The 23366-nt window shown below is 44.0% G+C and overlaps 1 protein-coding gene across 2 annotated transcripts; it reads right to left on the bottom strand.

The window, feature by feature from the left end:
* Positions 1-12058: 12058 nt before the first annotated feature.
* On the bottom strand, positions 12059-23353 carry LOC135400934 (endoplasmic reticulum membrane-associated RNA degradation protein-like). 2 transcript variants are annotated; one of them, XM_064632953.1, is made up of 16 exons: positions 23104-23353; positions 21665-21810; positions 21475-21579; positions 21279-21368; positions 21098-21195; positions 20045-20181; positions 19846-19957; positions 19572-19674; positions 18815-18844; positions 18686-18754; positions 18445-18615; positions 16132-16212; positions 15546-15709; positions 13642-13863; positions 13468-13581; positions 12059-12232 (listed from the first exon to the last, which is right to left on the bottom strand). In XM_064632953.1, exons 1-16 carry the CDS (start codon positions 23252-23254, stop codon positions 12082-12084), a joined length of 1944 nt encoding a protein of 647 aa, XP_064489023.1. In that variant the 5' UTR covers positions 23255-23353; the 3' UTR covers positions 12059-12081. The 2 variants fall into 2 exon arrangements, with proteins under 2 accessions (XP_064489023.1, XP_064489024.1); XM_064632954.1 differs by lacking the exons at positions 21475-21579; positions 21665-21810; positions 23104-23353 and having other exon boundaries at positions 21275-21364.
* Between the last annotated feature and the right edge of the window lie 13 nt (positions 23354-23366).

Genomic DNA, 23366 nt, shown 5'->3' on the forward strand with positions numbered 1-23366 from the left:
GCTCTGATACCGCAACCCTTTCAGTTGGCCAATTCTGTGTCGATGTTATTCCATCCTCCTCTGGACTCTAATTTTCTTATAAAGCGTTTTCTTAGTTACCGAGGACACCTTGCAGGACACCTTTCGAGGACAACAGCTGCACTACGAAAGGTAGTACCTCTTCCCACCCGACGTTTGGACGCGACGCGCATATTCTTCATGTCTAAATCGGACTAAAAAGAGGACGTATCTAAATTGATGGACGGCCATATATTCCACTGATTCATTGATGACTAGCTTTTTAGAAGCGTGTCCGTAATCATGCTGTCAAAATACCGTCAAATGTACATAAGCACAGTCAGCTTTCCAATTCAAAATTGAAGGAGAGTATGTCTTATCCAGCCGGGAAAAAAAAAACATTTGTGTAAGTACGACGACAATTTGGTACAAACAATACCTTGGTGCGATATCATGTATAGATTTAATAAATTTCAGTGGAAACTGCAAGCCAAATAAGCACATGCAGTTTTACTTGTACTTATGCTGTGATGCAAAACTCCATACGCTGTGACGAAAAACTCTTGGAAATGCGAAAGTAGGAAGAATGCGCTGATTTTACGGAACATAACGCAAAAACACCGAATAAATGTGTATTAGCTGCTGCAGGGGAACGAACTTTCGCGTTGTCGTCTGCGCAGAGCCATGTACTGCCGTACTGCTGGCAGACGGCAGTCACGTGATACAACTGTATACCGCCGGCAAGCCAAAATATATGTCCTTATTACCATACTTAGGCCCGGTTTCACCAACGCTGTTTAACTTTGAACCGAGATTAAGGGTTGCTAAAGTTAAAGTTAACACTCAATTCTTTTTTTACAAACATATAGTTAGTGGCAGGATGAATGTTTCAGTGACAATAACTCCCTTTAGTGAAGCAGGGTTAAGCGTTAAATTCAAATTAAGGGACCGTCGATCTCGGTTCAAATGTTAACTAGCGTTGGTGAAACCGGGCCTTATTCGTGCTAATAATAAGGTGAAGCCACCGGGTCGCACACTAAATAAATTTTTCTAGACTGATGAGTTTGCGTCTGCTGTAGTATATTCCCCTCGAACGCCAAGCTAAACTGTCGCCTGCTATTGTATGCGCGAGTCGCGTCTGCTTTAAGTTACTAATTAGTCGAAGTAATGCTATCGTGCAAATACGTCGGAGAAATTTCTATTAGTTGCTGCAGGCGAACGGGCTTTCGCGTTGTCGTCTGCGCAGAGCCGTGTACTGCTGGCAGACGACAGTCAGGTGACACAACTGTTTACCGCCGGCAAACCAAAATATATGTCCTCATTACCATACTTACTCGTACGAATAATAAGGTGAAACCACTGGGTCGTACACTAAATAAATTGTAACTTTCTAAACGGATGAGTTTGCGTCACCTATTGTCTGCGCGAGCCGCGTCTGCTTTATGTTACTAATTAATATTTAATTTCTGTTATATCCAGTTATTCGTTTGTCGCTTTCATTTCTTTCTTTCTATACAACTGCATGTTTGCATTACTAATCCGAATTACAACGTATTAGCAATACCCTCCGGTTCCGACAATGAATTCGATTACGTGTAATGGAAGGGCGCTACTTTTGTATCACGAAAGAAGCAGTACCAAACATAAACAAGGAAATGAAGGAAACTTGCGACTTTGATCAAGAGTATGCTTATGAACCCTTTGAAGTATTATGAGTTTATGACTGCACATCAGACGTACATTTAGTTTTGCGATTCCGACCGAGTCGATTTTCTAAACTGTCGCCCGGCGCGAAACATACAAATACGATATAGTACAAGTACCTTTAGCTGGAAGAAGATGCTGGATCAGTGTCCCGACAGTGTCCCACTTCGGATTCCAAGACGGTTATTGTGTATGGTTCCAAGACCGACCGATCAGATGGTTTCTGATTTTGCAATGTCTGATCAAATAAAACCTTACTACAGTATCGCGTACGATCTTGCTCAACAGTCACAGAAACCGCAAACCAAACAAGCAAGCGCAAGCGGCATACGTCTACCTCTTGCAACTGCGGAGACGAAAAGCTCTCCAGGGATGCAAGAGTAGGAAGTACGCACTGGCTTGTGCAAAACGTGACTCGCGAAAAACACTTGGGAGGTTCGTATTTCCTATTGGTCGTTCGATGTCGTCTGCAGAAAGCCTAAAATGGCGGCAGACGACAATCACGTGACATAAATGTGCAGCTGTAACAAGGCGCATCTGCTGTTTTTATTCCAATACTTTCCCGTATCATTAAAAAATATGAACCACTAGCACATACTATAAATAAATTGTAATGGTGAATTGGGATGAGTTTTTAACTGGTACGACCCAGTCGACACAACATCATAAACTTAACTCCACAAAGTTAACGTTTAAATAATGATAGCTGAGAACGTCGATTTGATGTCGGAAATATCGCCCCGAGAACAGGTTATATTAACACTGACCAGCTAACGGATACTGAATGTAATTCACGCGCTGGTTAAACATACATGCAACCCGTAACGTCGACTAGAGATGGAAATTTAGAGCAACAAAGTAACGTTACTTTTGCAATGCCATGAAGCATGCAACTTACGTTGTTTTGCTGCTACCTGAATGGAGAAATTTACGTTGTCTTCCTGCTACCTGAATCGTTAAATTTACGTTATTTTGTTTCAGCCTGATTCGTTAAATTTACGTTGTTTTGCTACTACTTGAATTTTGAAATCTGACTTGTGTTTTCGCTACTGGAATTGCGCTTAGGGAGGGGGAATATGCTTATTGGAAGAAAAAAAGAAAGGGACGAAAGGTTAGTCCGGCGTAGCAGGACTTGCGCTATTCCTTTAAAAAAAAAAAAAAAAGAAGAAGAGAAAAGATGAAGAAAAAGGAAAAAGGAGATAAACAAAACAAAAAAGAAACACACACACACAAGTTTTTATTTATTTATTTATTAATAATACCTCAAGGGCCCTTGCGGGCATTACATGAGGGTGCATAGTTGGCATACGGAAAAAATGAAGTGATGCACAGCAAACATCAGGAGAACATAAATGTACGCAGATGATTTCGAAATGTGTCTGTATTATCGATGACGGCCAATGCTTTGGGAAGGTCATTCCAATCTTTGCTGCTGCGGGGGAAGAAAGATTCCAGGAAGTATGACGTGTGGGCGACATACAGCTGCACTTTCATAGGGTGATCGCGACGCCGAGAGATGTGTGAAGCAGGTGAGATGTATGTGCTGCTCAATGTTGGAGAATAGTGGAAAAATGGAGAAAGTTAGCCTAGAGGCTGGTCGAGCGAGAGACCGGTGACTGGAGGATGAGTCTTTGAGAGTGATACCGGTTGCAGGATAATAGCCTATTATGGCAGCGGTTCTTACTTCCTGAATAGGATACTGTCATTGATTGAATATCACGTTTTATGGCAAAAAATGCCACGAAGGAACCGGAGAGAAAGCAAGAAAATATGTGGACGTGAGTGAAATGCGAATTAAAAGTAACTTGAAACCTAACTTAAGTTACTTTCGCAAAGTTACCTGAAAAAGAAACGAGTTTGCAACACATTTCTGGTGCCGAAACACGGGAGATTTTCTCCGGACCTCAACGAGCAATCTTGCTGTCATGGAACGAGCAAAGCAGAAGCGTGCATCGAGAAGACGTCAGGTGACGAAACTCATCGGCGAAGCATCTACGGTTATCGCTAACGAATCGCCGGATCGGATGTTACTTGGGAGTCTTCTAGAACGACTACGGGTCAGCAACGAAGAGCTCAAACAACTAAATAACGAGTTCGAACAGTACCTAAAGGATGAGGACATCGAATCCGAACTGGATACAGAGTACGAAGACAACGCAGTGAGTGCCATGGCTAACTTACGGGCCAAAAGATCTCCGCACTTGTTACAACAGCCGCAACAACATCTGCTCAAGTGAGTGAGTCGTCGCCACAAGTCAACAAGAAATCAAAATCCAATGGCATCAGAGTTCACTTCATCCGTATTCTCAAGTTGCAACTGGTGAGGTTCCGCGGCGAGCTGTCAAGGTGGGGAACCTTGTGGGAGCAGTTTAAAGGAGCAATCCACGAGAACACATAACTTTCCAAAGCAGCAAAATTCTATTACCTACGGTCCCTGGTGGATGGACCTGCAGCAACCGCAATTTCTGGTCTCCAAGCAACGGAGGAGTGTTATATATGTAACACCATGATGGTACTCGCGCAGACCTTCACAGGGGTATAGAGCTGTACCCCTAAAGGTATGGCATATAGCCCTTTGTTGAGGACTATTTTTTATACCTGTAACCGAGGTATAAAATAATACCTAAGAAGGGCTAAGTTATTGAGCAGGCGATCTATACCCCTAAAGGTATAGATTTTTCTCTGAGTGTAGGCATAGGTATTTTTAGAGGAAGGAACTAGAAAAATCACCTTCGGAGGGAAGAAAAGTTTTTGACATACACACGCAAACGCATGGTTGGAACGCACGCAAACGCATATGGTTGTGAAGTAGGACGAAAACCTCGTGCACATTACTCGACATCTAATAAAAAATAAAAAATGTGGAGTTGAAATCTAAAAAAAATTTCAAGGAGCAAGACGCTCTGCGCCGTCACCAAGTGTGTATCACGATGTATCGTGAGATACACTTACAGAGCAACATATACTGATATACTGGTGGCGACTTGAGAAACTGTGGAGCAGCTTTCGTCTGGTACGCAACCCTAAGGGTGAGGACATCTAGATTCAACATTCCAGCAATGAAGATTTTATGCAGCCGTAAACTAACCATGTGGATTTAGATAGTACTGTACGGATGTGTATGTTTCTTAGTTAAATATCCGTTTAACTTAGCTGATACCGTCTCAAGAAAAAATAATGATGTGATACAGCACGTCGCGTAAGTAAAGGTATAAAAAACCATAAAGGTATAAAGAAACAGAAGGTATAAGCAGCCTCATTGTATCCGTGAAGGGCATAGCCTGGTGATCTATTGCTGGTACTGGATATGAACGCATGGTGATGAGGTATAAATATGGTACGTTAGCCCTTTTTTATACCTCTTTCATACCCTTGAGAAGGGTTGGAGGTATAAATAGGAAATGTGTACCTCTTCTATACCCTCCAAAGGTATATATCTGAAGCAGAAGGTATAAAAGAGGTATAAGAGCACATTATTATACCTTATTAATACCTTTTTTTCTAACAGTGTAGAAGCGAAATCAAGAGCATGGAAGGTGTCAGCATGGCAGATAAAAGGCAGGACAACAATTATGGAAGCAATAAAGACGCTCACAAAGCTCTTCCACCATCATCGCATGTGCTCTACAATGCCACTGGTAAAAGAACAGACGCATGTATCTTCTGCAAATCCGGAACTCACATGACAATGAAGTGTAACAGTGCAATGCCGCTAGAAGAACGTAAAAAGGAAGTTAGCAAAGGAACAGCGATGCTTCAGACAGTGCACTAAAACCGGCCACCGATCACGCGAATGTCGTTCCGGAATAGTTTGTGCTAACTGCAACGGGAGACATGCGACTGCCCTATGAGATCCGAATTGGACAAGATCAACTACCAGAAAGAACGATTCTCCGAATGACAAACCAGATGCTACCGAAGCTGTGCTATCTGCGAACATGGTCGCACCTGCAAGCGAAACCCAAGCTATGCTTCAAACATTTAGGGCATGTGCCGTCAGCGATGACAGCTCTATCTACTTTCGCGGTGTTATCGATGGCGGCAGTCAAAGGACATTTATTCGTGAGGATCTTGCCAAGTTGCTCAAGCTGGATGCAGTTGACACAATAACGCTACGTGTAAATACATTTGCCAACGCCAGACCTGCAAGTGGCAGCAGGTACAATGTTGTCCGAGTGGGTGTGAAAAACCAGCACACTCTGGCCGAGGTAACGCTTGTAATACCGTTTATATGCAATGACCTCGTCCAAACACCAGTGGAGAGCGAGTTTGTAAAAGAGATCCACCACAACGAAGGTTTCCTGGCTGATATGACTTTGCAATCACCATGTCCAACGATCCACGGTATGAGCTTACTCCTCGGATCCGATCAAATGTGGAAGCTACTTACCGGCCAAGTACGGAAATCTCAAACGAACGACCGCCTGGCAGCCGTCGAAACTACACTTGGATGGACGTTTCAAGGCCTAGTATGCACAAGAGCTTCCGTGGAGTAAAACGCCATCCTGGTCGTTTGTGTGCTGAGAGTGGACACAACAGAAACGTGTCTAACAAGTACAAGATTCTGGGATCCAGAAGCTATCGGCATCACGGACGATCCTAAATCTCCAAATGAAAGTGAGACTAAAGTAATACGCCGTTTCACTGATGGCCTCAGACGCAACGAAGAACGGTACATTGTGTCACTGCCATGGAAGGAACATCACGAAAAACTTCCCGACAACCGCGAGGTGGCCACTACAAGAGTAAAGAATTTAACCAAGAAACTGATCAGAGATGGCAACATGGACGAGTATGATTCGGCCATACGCAACTATACATAACGGACGGACACACAGAAAAGGTTCCCGACGTTGCGATAAACGAAGCACAACCGGTGTACTACATGCCCCATCGCGCTGTTGTGCGAGAGAATGCCACATCCACGAGGCTGCGAATAGTGTTTGACCCCTCATCGCACGCACCTGGCAAAGCTTCACTCAACGACCATCTTGAAAAGGGACCAAAACTCAACTGTGATTTGCTGCCAGTCCTTCTCCGTTTCCGGAAGTATCGAATTGCTATTACCGCGCTGACGTACGCAAATCCTTTCTACAAATTGAAGTACAGGAAGAGGACAGAAATGCACTACGCTTCCTGTGGTTCACCGAGGAACCGGAGATTGAGAAACCACTGCCCCATATTGAGGAATGGAGGATGACACGTGTTCCCTTTGGAACAACGGCGAGTCCGTTTCTGCTCAGTGCTACACTAAGACAACACCTCAACACTGTCAGTGATTGTGACAAGAGCATTGCAGAGACATTGGCAACCTCATTCTTCGTCGATGACCTCCTGACGGGGACAAACAGTGATTCCGAGGCACTTCACATCTATGAAACTGCGAAAAAATTTCTCGGAACAGCAGGAATGACACTACAAAAATGGGCCTCTAATTCGGCAGCATTGAAACATAAATTCAACATGTACAACGACGACGAGACAGAGAATAACAAACTGCTCAACAACAGCGAAATCACAAAGGTCCTCGGTCTCGCTTGGAACAAAACCGATGATAACTTCAAATTCACGGGATGCAACCTGCTTGAAGTTGTCACATCTTCTGCGAACACAAAGCGCGCCGTCCTACAGGCATCTGCTCGACTCTCTGACCCATTGGGAATATTGTCACCTTATACTATCCGGAACAAGATGTTGTTTCAAAAGCTGGAAGATAAGACACCACTGGAGACAACGCCACATTCGTCCTGCACTGATCTAACGAAAAGATGGAAACATCGTCAGCGACTTGTTGGTACGTTTTGGGATCGCTGGCGGAAAGAATGTCTTCTGCAACTTCGGTCGGCCCACCAGGGTTCAGCGACACATTATTACTAACACAACTTTACAAACACTTTACACACAAATACTTTGCGAGATAATGACCTGGTTATTGTGCACGACGACAGATCGCCACGCCACTTGTGGAAAATCGACGAATATTGCAAACACATGCTGGAAGGGACGGTCGTATTCGTTCGTGTACCCTGCGTTTGCCAAGTGGAACCCTGTTGCGCCGTGCAGTACAATATCTGTATCCATTGGAATGCAGGGGGTTCTTAACTCCCACACCCCATTTTGCCGACCGGGAGAATGTAACAGAACACGGACTCAACGCGAACGGAGGAGCGGACAGTGACAGCAGTGGACAATTTATTACCGACCGTTTCGTACAGTCTTTTCTCTTTGTAAATAAAGACAGTTCTAACCCAGACCCCCAACTGGTGAAGACGCTGCTTGCTTCTGTGCTTCGCGCAATTTAACGAGGCTGTGAGTTTGCAACAGCCTGCGGATTTGCATCTTACTCCCTGTGGGCGCACAATGGTTCAGCTTCATTTCAATGGCAGCGGTTCTTACTTCCTGAATAGGATACTGTCACTGATTGAATATCACGTTTTATGGCAAAAAAAATGCCACGAAGGAACCGGAGAGAAAGCAAGAAAATATGTGGAGGTGAGTGAAAAGCGAATTAAAAGTGACTTGGAACTTAACTTAAGTTACTTTCGCAAAGTTACCTGAAAAAGAAACGAGCTCCTCTGAAAGTTACCACTGCGCAAAAGTACCGAGTTAAGTTACAAGTTACCAAAAAAAGGAAGTTCTCTGAACTCTAGGAACTCTGCATGATACGCGGAAATTTGGGCAAGTTGGTACATAGTGAACGCAATACAATGCTGCATGAAGCACTACAGCGCAACAACGAGGACAAAGAAGTACGTACGTATATCCAGACAGCACAGGCGCTGTCTACAACTGAAGTTTGTTTTCCTGCGGTTCGCAGAATAAACTTCACTTGTTAGTCAGCGCCTGTGTTGTCTGGCTCCTTTTTTGTCCTCGTTGTGGCGCTGTATTGTGTTCAGACTCATGTTTACACGAAGAGTGCACGAAATAAGTATTTAAAGAGATTGAAACATTTATTTTACTGAGAAACAAGCTTTCGGATGGAGTCCGTCCTTGATCAGGTGCGATGCATTGAACACTTGTCTCCGATAACGCTCCTACTGTACATTGCTTTCTTTTCTATTTTCTTTTTCGCGCCCTCAGTCCTCTCTAATAAGAATTTGTATTTCCTCCTCACCACCTTCTTTGTCCCCTTTCTCTGATGTACATGAGTATAAATATCTCTACCAAGTGTTCAATGCATCGCACCTGATGAAGGACGGACTCCGTCCGAAAGCTTGTTTTTCAGTAAAATAAATGTTTCAATCTCTTTAAATACTTATTTTATCCATTTGCGAGTGCTAGACTTCTCCAAAGAGTGCACGACTATACATACGAGTACATAACAGCGTGCAGATCGCATTGGAAATCGGCGGTTTCTGCATATGGTAAGAAAAGTGTACACCAGCGATTTCTTTACCTCCGAAAAGCTTTTCGTGTGCGGAAACCATTTTATCAAATGGTAAACCATTCCGAAAAACAAGGGGGAGAGGGAAGCGGGCCTTCTCTCCGCGAGGATTTGGGCGTAGAATTTATCCTTTGGTGACTTTCGTTAACTGTGTTAATGAGTTGATAACTCTGACTGGTAAGTTGCAGTACTGGTCCTGAAACAGCTGGAGGTCCTCTCACAGATGACGTTGACGGCTGTTGCTTGCCGATGATCGAGTGTGTGTGGGAGCGTTGGAACGAAATTGGTTGGAGGAGCCGTTCGAAAGTAGCCCTGCAGACTTTCGGGATATATATGCTGTGGGACACATCTCTCCGTAATGGAAAAACCTTAAATGAAATTTCTTGAGCATCAGTCACGTAAGCGGTCGGACAGACTTAAATTCACAATTCATACATTATTAAATAGATAGCGTCAGTGAAGGGATACAATGATAAAAGTTATATTGTGTAGGTGGTCAGATCTTTTTTTTTTTTAAGAACCGGGTGAGTTTCCTCCTCCATTTTACTAAGTCTCAGTGCCAGGAGTCGATCCCAAAGGTTCGGATTAAAAAAACGATATTTTATATCGTACCAAACATCAACGTCGCACAAAGACTGGGTACGCAAAATATAAAAGCCGGCAGTGAACATTAAGCGCTTCCACAAATTTGCGAAAGAACGTGCAAAACATCGTAGTTGCAGATTCTCCAAGCCTAGATGGCGTCGCCGGTAGCCCCTGCGTCTGTCTAATAGCAACGGCGCGCGTGTCCGCTCTCCGCCCCACGTTGGAACACTCAATGGGAAGACGGTCAGCAGCTGTTGTGAGGAAGCGGAGGTCGGCCATCGAGTAGTACTGTTGCCAGACACGTCGGTAGACTGGGCACTCCTTGACGTCATATTTCTCAAAACTAGGAATTAATTTGATGGGTTTGTATCAGCCGGAGCTTGAGAAGGATCAGCTCATCCAAGGAACGCAAGGAACACTTCCTTTACCTTGCGTGTGAGCCCTCGAGCGCTCAAGAAGTTCGTCGTCGTTTTATTAATGATAACGTATACGTTCTTTTTTGGTACGCTGATGCCGTTTCCACGTTCAGAAGAAGCATCGATCGAATATTGCGCGAGGAAATGCCCCCCCCCCCCCCCCCCTATCGAAAAAAACAAAAACAGAAAACAGAGAGCGGCAGATTAGGAGGTCGTTTTTGACACTCCTCCTTTGCCCTTAATGGAAACGGAAAGGCTAAAAAATATGTCAGGAGTAGGGCAATATAAATTAGGGTTGCAAGCTCTGGGAAAGATATTCGCACAAAAAATAAGAGTGCAGCGCGCGCAATCCTGGTGCGCAATAGGGACCCTTTGATCTCGCGGATGGGCCAGACTTCCCTCGGCTGCCATAGAGTCACTAAATAAGCTACGTAGCTATAATACGTAGCTTATTTAGTGACTCTAGGCTGCCAGCCTGCGAAGTCATCTGATCCGCTCAATTTCGCGCTCAATATCCGTTCAATAATGAGGCGCGCGCCTTCCTTACTCTTTTCGCGATTGTATTTGGCGCTCTGCGTCCCGCGCAACCCTGGTATCGCGCATGACACACAGCAGCAAGGAAGTATTATACGTGAGTTCCGGAAGGTAACATGCTCATATCATAGGGGAAAAGCCAGCTCCCGTGGCATAGTGGTTAGGATGATCGCTTTCCACGCCGAGACTGGGAGGCGGTGGGTTTGAATCCTACCACCGGCTGTGCTGTCTGAGGTTTTCCCTGGGTTTCCGAAGACCTTCCGAACGAATGTCGGCCCAATTCCCCCTGAAGTCGACCCAGGACGCATACTAACCCCCCCCCCTCCTCCCTGCTGTCCTCTCTATATCTGTCCACGTTCTGTACGCTGCTCATAGCTACAGTTGATTTCGCAGCGCTAACACGGAATAAAAAAAAATAAGAAAAAAATGTATATTCGGCGTGCCTTCCATGCTCCTTTAGGGTGCCACTACAAACCAGTCTTTAGAAACCTACCAAATTTATGTCGTTGCAATCTACGTGCCTAACACTGGATTCTGCCAAAATATTGTTTCCCTACGCGACGCGGAAATATCATAAAATTAATTTATGGCTTTGACAAGTATGACGTCATGAGGTGCACAATTTGCCAACGCATCTGACAGCGTTGCTCCTCGAAGATCGGTTTCAGTCCCATCAACACAGCTGCAGGCAGTCTTCCAACGCGGGGCGGAGAACAGAGACGCGCGTCGTTCCTAATGGACCTTTTTCACACTCGCGTCGTATGTATCCTAGCGGCTGTCCAGCGGAACACGATCGGCGCGCGTCGAAGCACAGCCGGCTATAGGGTACGTGCCTCGATACTTGCGCCCTATTTGCAAAGAGGGCGTAACTAGCACAAGTATCGAGGCACCCTACAGCCGGCGCCATGCGCCATAGTGGCGCAATCTATTGAATATGTAGGGAACTTTCTTCGGCGCCGTCAGGGTCACAGTGCGTGCGCAGAAGCGTTTTGAAAAAGGTCCATTAGGAGACAAGCGGCAGTGCGCTCTGTGATGTCACCTATTCATGGATTATTTTTTGTTCCCCCTCGCGTTTAAGGGCAAGGAAGAAAGTGTGCTTCTCTTTTACTTCAAAATTTCGTTAGGAGCCAAGTTGAGCTGTGAGGCCCAAACGCTGGAAGACGGCCATACTATGCAGACTGCCATCATTGCAATTTCATATAATATCATTTCAACATATGTTCATACTAGCAGCCTTGAGAGAGTCATGGTGTTTAGCCTGTGGCATACATAAAACGTTAGCAATGCGAGCAACACCTTTCGTGGCAGAAAGGTAGGAGGCATGTTCGTGAGAGACAAAATACATCTGCAAGAAAAACAGGTATAAACATCTACGCTGGGCAACATCTGTAATTCTGAGAATATTTGCAGGACAATATCAGTGCAAACATACGATTGCTAACTTGAAAGACGGATCATTTTTTATTCACATTTAAAAGTAATGTCCCTCACAACATCAGGTGCATAGTGCACGAAGTCAATACACAGCTTCGTTGATTCTTCCCATCTGTTCTTTGTCGTGGAGGTGAGTGTCCTCAGATTTTCGCAACATTTAAGAGACATCTTCAGGAACCTAGAAGTATGCATCCATTCTTCATTAACATTATGGTGTATCACTCTCCCACAGTACCCTGGTAGGGCCCATGATATCAGGTGCAACTGGCAATTTTCTGGACCATACCAAATGCTTGGTGACAATGAGAGATACAAGTGTTCCTAAACTGAGCGCCATGCACTTGATGCTTTGTGATTTAAGACACCAGTCAGCGTCGAGCTAAGTGTAACATGATTTATTACAGGCATGCCGTGCCTGTGACCATGTGTCCAAGTGTGCTGTTCTGTGACCGGACAGTGGCTACAAATTCTGAACAAAGAATATGCATCAAATTCTTTGTCAAACTCACAAATGCTTCATTATTAGAGCCTGAAGTTTTAGGGTTTAACCCGATTGTTCCTCGAATTTGCACCTCGAATTGAAGGTTGCCTCTTTAGGGTGAAACCCGATTTTTACCTGGCAAATTGTCCTCACTGAGAAGTCTGTAGGAATGCACACTAACTTGTTTAGCAGCAAGTGCAGTTACATCACTGTCCATACCAAAGTACCATACTAGCAAGTTTGAGTAACTGAGCCAAATTTCACTACGAATTTAGCATACTGAAAGTTTTTCCACACAAATTTGCATGAATTTAGCGCACGTGTTTATTTACCCGATTTTTACCCCCCGAATTTGGAAAAAATATTTCCCGAAAACTTCAGGGTCTATTCATTGTCGATTACATCCAAAGCCTTCACTGATCACGTAGACAATATAAGCGACTTGTACCTTGAAACTCACAATGTATACCTGTTATCTTTCTGTTCCTTCAAATCAACTTTGATATAAACACACATTCAGATTTGACCCCGTTCTCTACCCAAACACAGCACCCCAATTCATAAGCAGTTCACCTTAGGCCCAGGGACCAATGGATTTTTCCATTAATGCAAGAGTTGACTCAAAGCACCCACACTTCTTTAAAGGGACACTAAAGACATGAAAAGCTTGTTGTTTCGTCCCTAGCTAGGGACTAACCGAAGGGAAACCGAATTGTGGGGTGCACTTGATGTGCTACAGCAAAAGGCCAGCCTTTGAAGCATGGTAAAGTGCTGGGGTCGTTGCAAAATGTCACAAGGGCACTACATTGAAGGGCACTTGGGACAACTTTGCGGAGTAAGTTCCCCTACAAAAAATTTCTTTTTTGCGCCTCCTATACTTTTGAAACTAACGCCATCATGTCATGGTACACCCTTCGCCGTGCGGTACATACCTCATCAGCCGTTCTGAACAACTTCGGTGAAGCAACGGTACGTGGTTGATGTTCTTCAGACAACAGCAAACGATACACACGGCAAGAAACAACATGTTCCGCAGTGAGGGCACGCTGAAAACAGACAACAATGATAAAATCCACATTTCTTGGCAAAAGTAGTTCATAAATCACCTTTGTAAAAGTCTACTGTAGTTGACTCTTTGCCTCGATCGCAGTTGATGAGACTTCCACATGTCGTGCTTGTGGGTCAGGGCGTGACATATTTGCTCGCTGGTTTGATGAACTGCTCCAGTTATCTGGCCCAGGACTGTTATGCATTCCAGTTCACTTCTGGCTCTAAACAAGGTCGAAACCTTGATGTCGTTAAGCACTAAGATGAGAGAATCCCTCCAGCTGCAAATATAACGTGTGGTACAAACCGTTTGCATAAATGACTGCAAAGTACAAACACAAACATTGTGCATCATTTATTTTTTCGGTTGCTCAGTCCCAAGTTACCATAAAGGGGTTGTGAATAATTCTGCTTTGTATGCATCTGATCCGCATGACAGAGTAACAAAAAAGAGGTACACAAGATACACACTCTTTAGTACACATAACAATGTCATAGAATGCAACAGGCCTGGTTATTCTTATCAGCCCTCAGAAAAATGTGACAAGCTACAGTCCCGTGTGGGTACTCCAACCTGCGGGTCACGTTTCACAATGATAAATAAGGTCCATGAAGAAGACCGAAAGACACGGACACAGAAGACGAGACGACACACGGAAGTTCTCAGTAAGTAAGTTCTCAGTTCTCAGAGACAGGTGATAAATAAGGCCCCTGGTTTTCTGCTGGGGCAAATTCGAAATTCCGAGTCACAGACTTGTAATTTCAGCGGTTTTCTCCGGCAAGGAGTCAGCAGCTGCTTGAAACGAGAAACTTTATTTTCTTGAATTATGTGGGAACAAAAAATATTTTATGAACTTACAGATTCAAAGTACTGTTGTGGCTCAGCATTACATGATATCTTGTGTTCTCTGAGAGTGAACGCTGTCTGTCACCTACAATCATTTCATACCTGCTTTTGACAAATAATTGATCGCAATAGACGTTAAATGCAAGCACGCACCCTCATTCCATTCCAAACCCGCTTACTGTATTACCGGGAACGTTCGTTACGATATCCAATGGCACAAAATTTAAAAATTTTACTATGCCGGTCAAACAGGCTCTCGGTAGAGCCAATATTGATGTTATCACTGCGTTGCGCAAACGCGTAAGTATTACCCAAATACCGCGCAACCGCCGACGGTCGGGAGGCAAAATGCCGGCCTACTACCGCTCATATGCCGGTGGAATACGTCGAGACGCTGCTGGAAGACGCCGTAAGTCGCACTTGACAACCGAAAGCACGCGATGTTTGCCAACTCTGTCAGGTTGTGCTGTAAGGTTTGTCATAGCTTTTTTGTCCAGCATTTCTTTCCGCGTTTTGTAGTTCGAGTGACATCGAGTGAGTATCGTCCATCACATCAGTGGACCATCACCCGAAAGTGCGCGCAAATCAAACAAAAGCACCGCAATATCTTTCGTAGCACTGACGGCGTTGCAAAAAGCACAGCCACGGTCGATGCGACGCACGTGGCAGATATCCGCGCACAAAAATGCGGGTGCACAAATTATGCATTTTTTTGTTTTCTTGTCAATTTTAGTGCTAAACTAGGGTTGCGCAAATTATGCGACGGTGCAAAATACGCAGGTAAATATGTCGAAGGGTCATGTGCACCTTGGTGCAGTTGGGAACGTGCGTATCTGACGCTCTTTTGCGTGAGTGTGCAATACTTCTCTCAGGACGCTGCACGTCGTAGTAATCATCCACATCACGCCAATCACGTCCTTTGACCCAATCGGATTCCCGCAAAATTCCGTGTAAGACAGCGCGAAATTTCGAGCAAAATAAGGGATTCCGCGAAATTCCGTACCAAACGAAGGATTTCGTGATGAATTCCGGATTCTGCGGAATTTTGCGGAATTGCGGAAAACCTGGGGCCTTAATGATACATATCAAACGTTAGAGAATATGACGCATTCTTACTTGTTGTTGGCCACATGCTCAGGCATGCTGAATACCTCTCGTAGAAGTGCAGCAAAGCTTTCACTCCTGCTATCAACATCATTAATGCATGTTTGCGGTGCTGGTCTGTCATCTGGCTGAGGAAATTCTTTCCAGGACATGATATGAAAAAGTGTGCTGGAGACCTGCATGGTGAAAGGTATCCAATTAAATCAACATCATCTCTGAATAATGAGCAGAACTAACTGACGGCACAATCTACTCTGTGGTGGGGCAGAGAAACGCCGGATCACTCAGCACGGTAAACAGCCACTTAGTGGGTAAAGAACATAGTGCCGGAGTCAGGCAAGAGTGCCTGGTATAACACTGTACGTATAAGCATCGTGCTAAAACATGACTCTCTTTTACAGTTGAGAATGCTGTCACTGTATAGAGATCTCTACATGAATTTAATGACATCAAAATGTTTATTAGTGGACTTGCTTTCTGCACATAACCTATTCCTAGCAGGAGACACCAAGCAGAGCCACTTCCTGAGCTTACCAGGCAGCACAAACTTCGCTTATGTGCATGCTGCTGCCAGGAATGTAATTTGTCTTGTACTAACCTTTTCCTTCAGTAGTGAAGTAGGATGGTACTGCGGCTGAGAAGAACTGGATACTTGTATGAGTTCGTGTATAAACTTCTCCTGGAATTACAAGTGTGTATGCTATATTAAAACCATGTATCAGGGTCATGTAGAAAACTTTACGGGAACAAGCGAGTATGAAGACGGAAATATGTTCAAATAAGCCTCGAGTTAATCCAAGTTAAACCCAGTTAATAGTCCAGAATAAGTGCAAGATTAAATGTAGAAATTTGGTAAGATGATGAGCTAAGTATCACCTTGATTCCGAACTACTTGTCCTACAATTATTGTGCAAGTTGGATGACATAGTTTTGGTAGCTCTCATGAGGTAAAAGGAAGAAAACGAGCACAATTACATTCAACCTGTGCATGCCACAGGAGGGGGTAAGCCAACAGAGGCTCCTGCATATTTGCAATGTGTTCCTATAGGTTTTACCACCATCATTACAAGCAGGGTGCCTAACCGCAAAAAATACGGGTTCGGTTCGGGTTCGCGTTGCTTTGATTTCGTTCAGTTCCGGTTCGACCACGCCAAAACTCAAACCGGTTGGCAAACCGGTTCGCAGCCCCGAATCGGTTCGCGAACCAGTTCAACGCTTCCATTTTATATGTTCCATAAAACTGCTTTTATCAGGAAATGCATGGCTAATAGCTTACTGCTGTCGTCTGCATCGATGTTTTTAACGGTCAGGTACTCTCCCTTTAGCGAGAGAAAGGAGAAATGTACGAACACTTATTGTCAGTAGAGCTCACGCTGATGAAGCGGCATAGTCCTGTTACTTTCTGTTCCCAAAATCTCTTTTTTCACACGCACAGTGCCAGCAAGATACACTTAAAGGAAGCCGAATAAGATGGACACTGTTACAAAGGCCCGGTTTCACCAACGCCGATTAAGATTTAAACCAATATCAACGGAATTTCTTTTTACTGGAATTTCACGCTTAACTCTGCTTTACTAAGTAGAGTTATTGTCACTAAAACATTCATCAGGTCACCAACTAACGTTTGTAAACAAGAATTGAGTCTTAATTTGAAGTTTTAGGAACCCTTGATCTCTGTTCAAAGCTAACCATCGTTGGTGAAACCGGGCCATAGACGACGGTACTTGCCGGCACACTGCATTCGCAGCGTGAATCGATCTGAAACCGTACTGAAGCATGTCGAAAATAAGCCTGCAGCCTTACTCTGTCCGAGCTCACAGCAGTGTAGTAGTTAATCCGCGACACAAGGGCAATGTGTCCCGACACAATTGCACAACCAATAAGCAGAACTGCATTTACTTTTCAAACCACGACCAATCAAACAGGCACCGTTCTGCGTACGCTCCCACTCTACTTCTTATGTTTCTGACTTGTTTAATTTTTACTGCTCACGTGTAAAGGGAAATGTTGGGCGCTTACTTAATTACATATTCGTCCTATAGACCTACATAACTGGCCTTCTCCATTCCTGTTTCATTCATCCGCGTGGCGCCTCGTCTCTGAAGAATACACACTGCAGTGCGTGCGTGGGGCGCTAGCCGCGGCGCTCACAAGGACAACTGCGCTTCAATGTGTTAAAAAGACGCTGAAAGTATACTTGCTATACGTCCTCGTTTGACTGCTAGGTGAGAATTTCAGAAATCCATGATATGGACGTGTGATGATGATACCAATGTGCCTTCGTTCGGGGATTGAGAGGAAGTTTTATGTGGCCTTCTGTTATGTCCGAACCGTTTTGTTGCGAACCGGTTACCGCTATTATCTTTTAAAGTTCTGCTCTGGTTCGGGTTCAACAGTGTCATGAAAATTTCGGTTCACGTTCGGTTCCGGCAAAAATAACGGTTTGGGTACGGTTTTTGGGTTCGGGTTCGGGTTCAGGTTCGGTTCGACACCCTGATTACATGTGCTTCTAAATGGATGGGTGAAAGGTCAGCAAGCTCTGAAGAGGACAGCAAAAAATGTGTCGATACAGGGGAGCACAGTATATACTCATGGTTACCTGCAGATACCTGTGCAGTTTTTTTTATTTGTAGTGAGAATTCCTGTGTTGCTGGAGGTTGCAGGCATGCCCCATTACTTGCACCCACTAATCTAACTCCCTTGATACCCTCTTGCGTACTCTCTTAATTCAATATTTTCCCCAATTCTTATCCCCCAAAATACCTAAACATTTAAATTTAATTTTGTAACCCACGATCCTTTTACCTTCATTCGAAGCACCTATAGCTTTCACATTAATAGCTGACAAATTGGACGCTGAACACTGAGGAAAACAATATGTATTCGGAAGCATTGACACTCTACAACTCACATTTGAAAGATGATGATATTTGGGCAGAAACATGGCACATGTAGAACCAATGGCACAGAGCACGTGTTTGACTAGCAAGTCATTTATACTTGAAAGGTCTGCCTCACCATGGCTAACGCGATCACGTATTCGGGGACCATCGGGATATGTGAACATATCCAAGAACATTTCCTGTGTATGGAAGATGTGCTATTAAATGAATTACTCCTCATACATACACATGAAACAAATGTTCACTTACAAATACAGGGCTTCCTAGTGCTTGCACCAGCTGGTTTTCCTTATTTGGCTCAACGTATTCTGCAAGGATCTAATGTTTTACAGCAATTTCATTAACACCACACATCATATAAAAGTAACTTTTACTAACCTCATCGAGCGTCGTGTAGAATGTAGACGTCTGCAAAGACAGCACCATCTCAAGGTGAAAGCATTGTCAAGCACGAAGTACAAATTTGCAAATGTCCCAAGTTCTACGATCAAAAAGCGAAGGATACGAGCCGTACTTTGGTCACCCATGATAAAGTCGTGAATAGGCGACATCATCGCACGTAGCATATGCTTTTGGCTCAGAAAATAAACACTGAGACACATGCGCATTCCCAGGATTTTTTTCCAATGGGGGCAAAGTGCTTCTAGGGCACGGGGGGGGGGGGGGGGGGGGGGGGGGGGGGGGGGGGGGGGGGGGGGGGGGTGTAAAGTGTGCAACCCTCTCACCTCTTTTCCTGGAGACGGATGCTGCACACTGTGCGCGTGTCCAGAGGTTCATATTATTATGACATCTGAGAAAAATCGTGATGACCTATGCATATAAAGAGCTCGCAATTTTTACCACTTGATCTTGAAGCTACAGGGGAAGTAGCAGCCCCCCCTTGCCCCCCTCTCAGTACACCCATGCTGATATGGCGTCTTATGTTTGTTATCTGTGATATTATGAATGGTCCATGATGATTTGGAGCGCTGATTCCAACTTCTTGCATAGTTTGCCTGGAAGCTTTTCGCTTGAAACCAACAATTTCGTGAGATGTTCATAAGCTGCAGTGAAAGAAGGAAGCAGGGGTGGCGCGATGCGACACCCGCACCCATCGTGTCACCCTATTCGAGCTGCCCAATTCGACAAGACTCACCTCTGCGGTTAGCAACCTGTGTGGACATTTGTTTGCCTGAATGAACAGTACCCTCAGGATGCATTCCACTTGAGGAAGTAAGAGAACGAGGCTTTCGGCATAACTGGAAAGCAAAATGCCTTTGGTTACAGTGCCAACTCGCCCAATCTCATGTTGCTCAAATATAGTATTTTCTAGTCTCCTAAAGCTTAATAATGTTTTCTGTCCGGATTATCTCATATCATGCAGACTATCAGGGAACATATCGATGCTACAAATGGATGTCGTTAGTTACCAAGAATTACTGTACAGTTTCACACATTCGTCGAAGTATGCTACCCTTCCTGGGAGCACCAGTTCACTGCACTTTATGAGCTCAAGAAAGTTATGTGCATCAAATGCAACGCCTGAAAGGAACAAATATAGAGATGGTGTATGTATGATCAATAAAGGCATAATGGCGTCATCATAGACCTTTGGTAGAGCTAACATACTCTGAAAATTCTGAAGTTTAGAACTCGCTTCTGTAAGGTTTACCAGCTTGCGCATTGGAATATCTCCTGCGTGGATCCCCTGCTCCGCTAGCTTCTTCCCTAAGCTCCGACACATGCATATCAACAGATATGCAAACCTGCAAGTGAACAAAAAAAGAAAAGCAGGAACCAGTTTTGTCAAGCAGCAGGAACAAAAAATCTCATTTTACAGTACCAACACTAGCACTACTAAACGAGTACGTAATATTCTGTTCTCTGTTTATTTTATTTTCATTTTGTTCATTGATGTGTTACATTATTGTGTAATAATCTAATTGTATGTATGCTCTGTAACGTGCTACACTGTTTGTGATACCTGCTTGCAATGGTTATGGGACCTGTCAGTTGTACTTCATCATTTTGTGCACTCTTTCCTATGTTATTGGTTGCCCTCTCTTAACATATCGAAAGGTGACAAAGACATAAACAAACGAGACTCATGTGGCATGGGGATGCCATGATAAAGGGGAGGAACCCTGATAAGGGCACAAGCATCTCAGGTTGGCGCAAGAAGGTGTGGAGGCTGGGGGTCCTGTGCTATGGCTCTCTCGACGAGGTTAGATGAAAGACTTCATTGAGGTGGGAAGGGGGGGGATAGTATGTTTATTAAGAAAAAAGAAAGGAAAGTGGGAAGGGGTATCCTGTGGCAGCTAAGCAAGAGCACACACTGCAAGAGCACTGAGCAGATGAACTATGCAAGTCTAATAAACGTGCCATCGTTGTTCTCTTGAATTTGCAGAGTTTGTGTGTTTTCTGGGCTGCAGCTGGGCCATTGGATAGGTCTGGTGATGAATCCCTGTGGGGTTTAGGTTGGAAATTCCCACGTTGTTTATCCATATGCCTTCTCATCATTTGGTATGGTCCTGATTGAAGCTTCAATGGCCAATAGCCATTACGAGATAGTCACAGTACTTTAGGAAGGTGGCATTTTGTTTAGGTATTCCCAGTATATTGCCTTCATTATTACCCCCCTTCCAAAATTAGCAAGTATGGGTTCATCACGTATCATATCACCTGTCGTCAACTTCTTCAGGTCTAACAAACCCGTGCCAAAAGATGTTGCGGAGATTTGTTGATGTTGGAGGTCCTATCAATATTTGGAGGAACGACATCTGAAAATAGTCACAGGAGCTTTAAGGTCGACCCATCCAGATCACATGATGCCCTTGTATATGTTCTTGTATGATATACCAACAACATTAGCTCCAAATATATCAGATAGCTCCTCTGTTGCCAAAATGTCCTTGAGCAGGAAGGGCACTTGCTTGCATTTCATAAGCAGTACCTGCAGAGAAATCTAAAGTGTACCTGAGCACGTAACAAGTACCATTTAAAAAAACAAAGGGTCATTGTTATCAGGCCATTGCTAATAGCTGTATTTTCATACTTACATTGCCAAGACTGTTTTCTAGTGTCGCTGTTACTAGAAGTATAACAAGTGAAGCAGTACAGCTACTGGAATGCAACTGCATGTATTGGAAACATGAATCGAATATCTGGAAGAAAAAGAATTAGAGATAATATGCTGATTCTTACTGCTGCAGTTGTAGCTGCACATATATTTTAAAAACGTGCGTATACATGTTTTCTGTGTGTCCACGACAGATGTTCGGCAGGAAATGTTTTAACTTGCTCTGCACCACACTGTGAGTATTGCAGCATTATGTAGTTAATTGCAGGTGACAATCTTCTTAGCTTTGCAAGGCATTCCTCTGAGGATGATATACCTGGAAGAGAGATACACGTGGCTTATTTATGGTTGTAGATGTAAATTCACGAAGAGTGTGAACAATAAGCCAGACAATGACAAGGACCTTCACACCATACTAAAAAGGCCCAGCATGGAAAACACATTACACAGACTGAAACCAGAAAAATATTTAATTTACGAAATTGCAAGTTGTGTAGTGTTTCCTGACCAGCTTTTCTGCACTTATACCATTTTACCAGGACTGTCACATCTTTGAACATGTTGGAAAGTAATAATTTTGAGGCTAGTACACAAATGTACAAGGACGCCTTCAATGCCTAATAGGGCAGCCGTCAAGAAAGCCTTGCATCTTGACTTGAAGTCAAGTGTGCTAACCATTACAACACGTTGACACGGCTTCGCTATATAAGAGACCAGCGTTATAGCTATGATGTTTTTTTTTTGTTTTTTCGTAGGGGTTGCATTATGCATATTGCCATACAGGGTATTTCACCTAAAGTCATAAAAAATTCTAACTGGCGACGTATTCGACGCAGGATTGTGGCTCTTTCGGCAATTACCTTCTGGAAACTTTTGCCGCCATTTAGGAGGGCTTTGGACAATTTTTAATTCAGGGAAATTTATTTTTTTCAACTTAACTTTGAAAATTGGCAAGCAAACCTCACTTTTTTTACAGAGATATGAAGTCCTCCCAACAAAACTTTGCACTGTATCGCGACAGAAGTAGTCGAAAAAAATTGTAAAAATTCGGCTTTAGGCAGGCCTGCTTATTGCCACAACACCGTGCTCGCGAAAGTTGCGTCTAGAGGAGGAAGTATGGCAGCCTTTATTTGTTTGCCTTCTTTGTGATAAGAAGGTTGTTTTGTTTTCTTTGTGATAAGGCTGTTGTCACCAGCATCAAGGTCAAAGCAAGGGGAAAGGAAGGTGAAACTAGAGGCGGGAACACTTCCTCCTTTCCCCGCACCTTCAGTGTGCCCTTCTTTGCGACAATCTAGCAGGCGGAGCTAAAGCGGACTTTTCACTAATTTTTTTCGACTATTCTGTCGCGATACTGTGCATAGTTTTTGTTGGGCATGTGGTTATCCTTGGAGGCCTTCATATTTCTGTTTTAAAAAAAGTGAGGTTCGCTTTGCAATTTTCAAAATTCAACTGAAAAAAATTAACTTCCCTCAATTAAAGATTGTCTGAAACACCCTATATAGTGGTCGCCAGGTATCCGATCTCTACATGCGAGTAGTAAACGTATGGGACTACCCACGTCATTCGGTGCATGCTTGCACAGTGGGCGTGTGCAGGTTTATGTACTTACTTCCACTATCAAAGTCCACTTTATTCCATTGCACAGTCAAGTCAAGCGCGAGAACATCGTAAGCATCGCCAGTAGCCAGCACCTCGCAGATCATCTTCCGTACAGTGTTAGACAAGCATGTTTCAGTGTTTTGTGTGCCCAACATCATCATTGCTGTCTACTAGCACTAAGTAATACGTGTACACGTTACAAACACTTAAATGTGCGTTTATTCGCGCAGATTTCGCTTTCATTCGTCACTAGTGCTAGCTTCCACATTGGAT

The sequence above is a fragment of the Ornithodoros turicata genome, chromosome 7, assembly GCF_037126465.1.
Source record: "Ornithodoros turicata isolate Travis chromosome 7, ASM3712646v1, whole genome shotgun sequence".
Lineage (NCBI taxonomy): Eukaryota > Metazoa > Arthropoda > Arachnida > Ixodida > Argasidae > Ornithodoros > Ornithodoros turicata.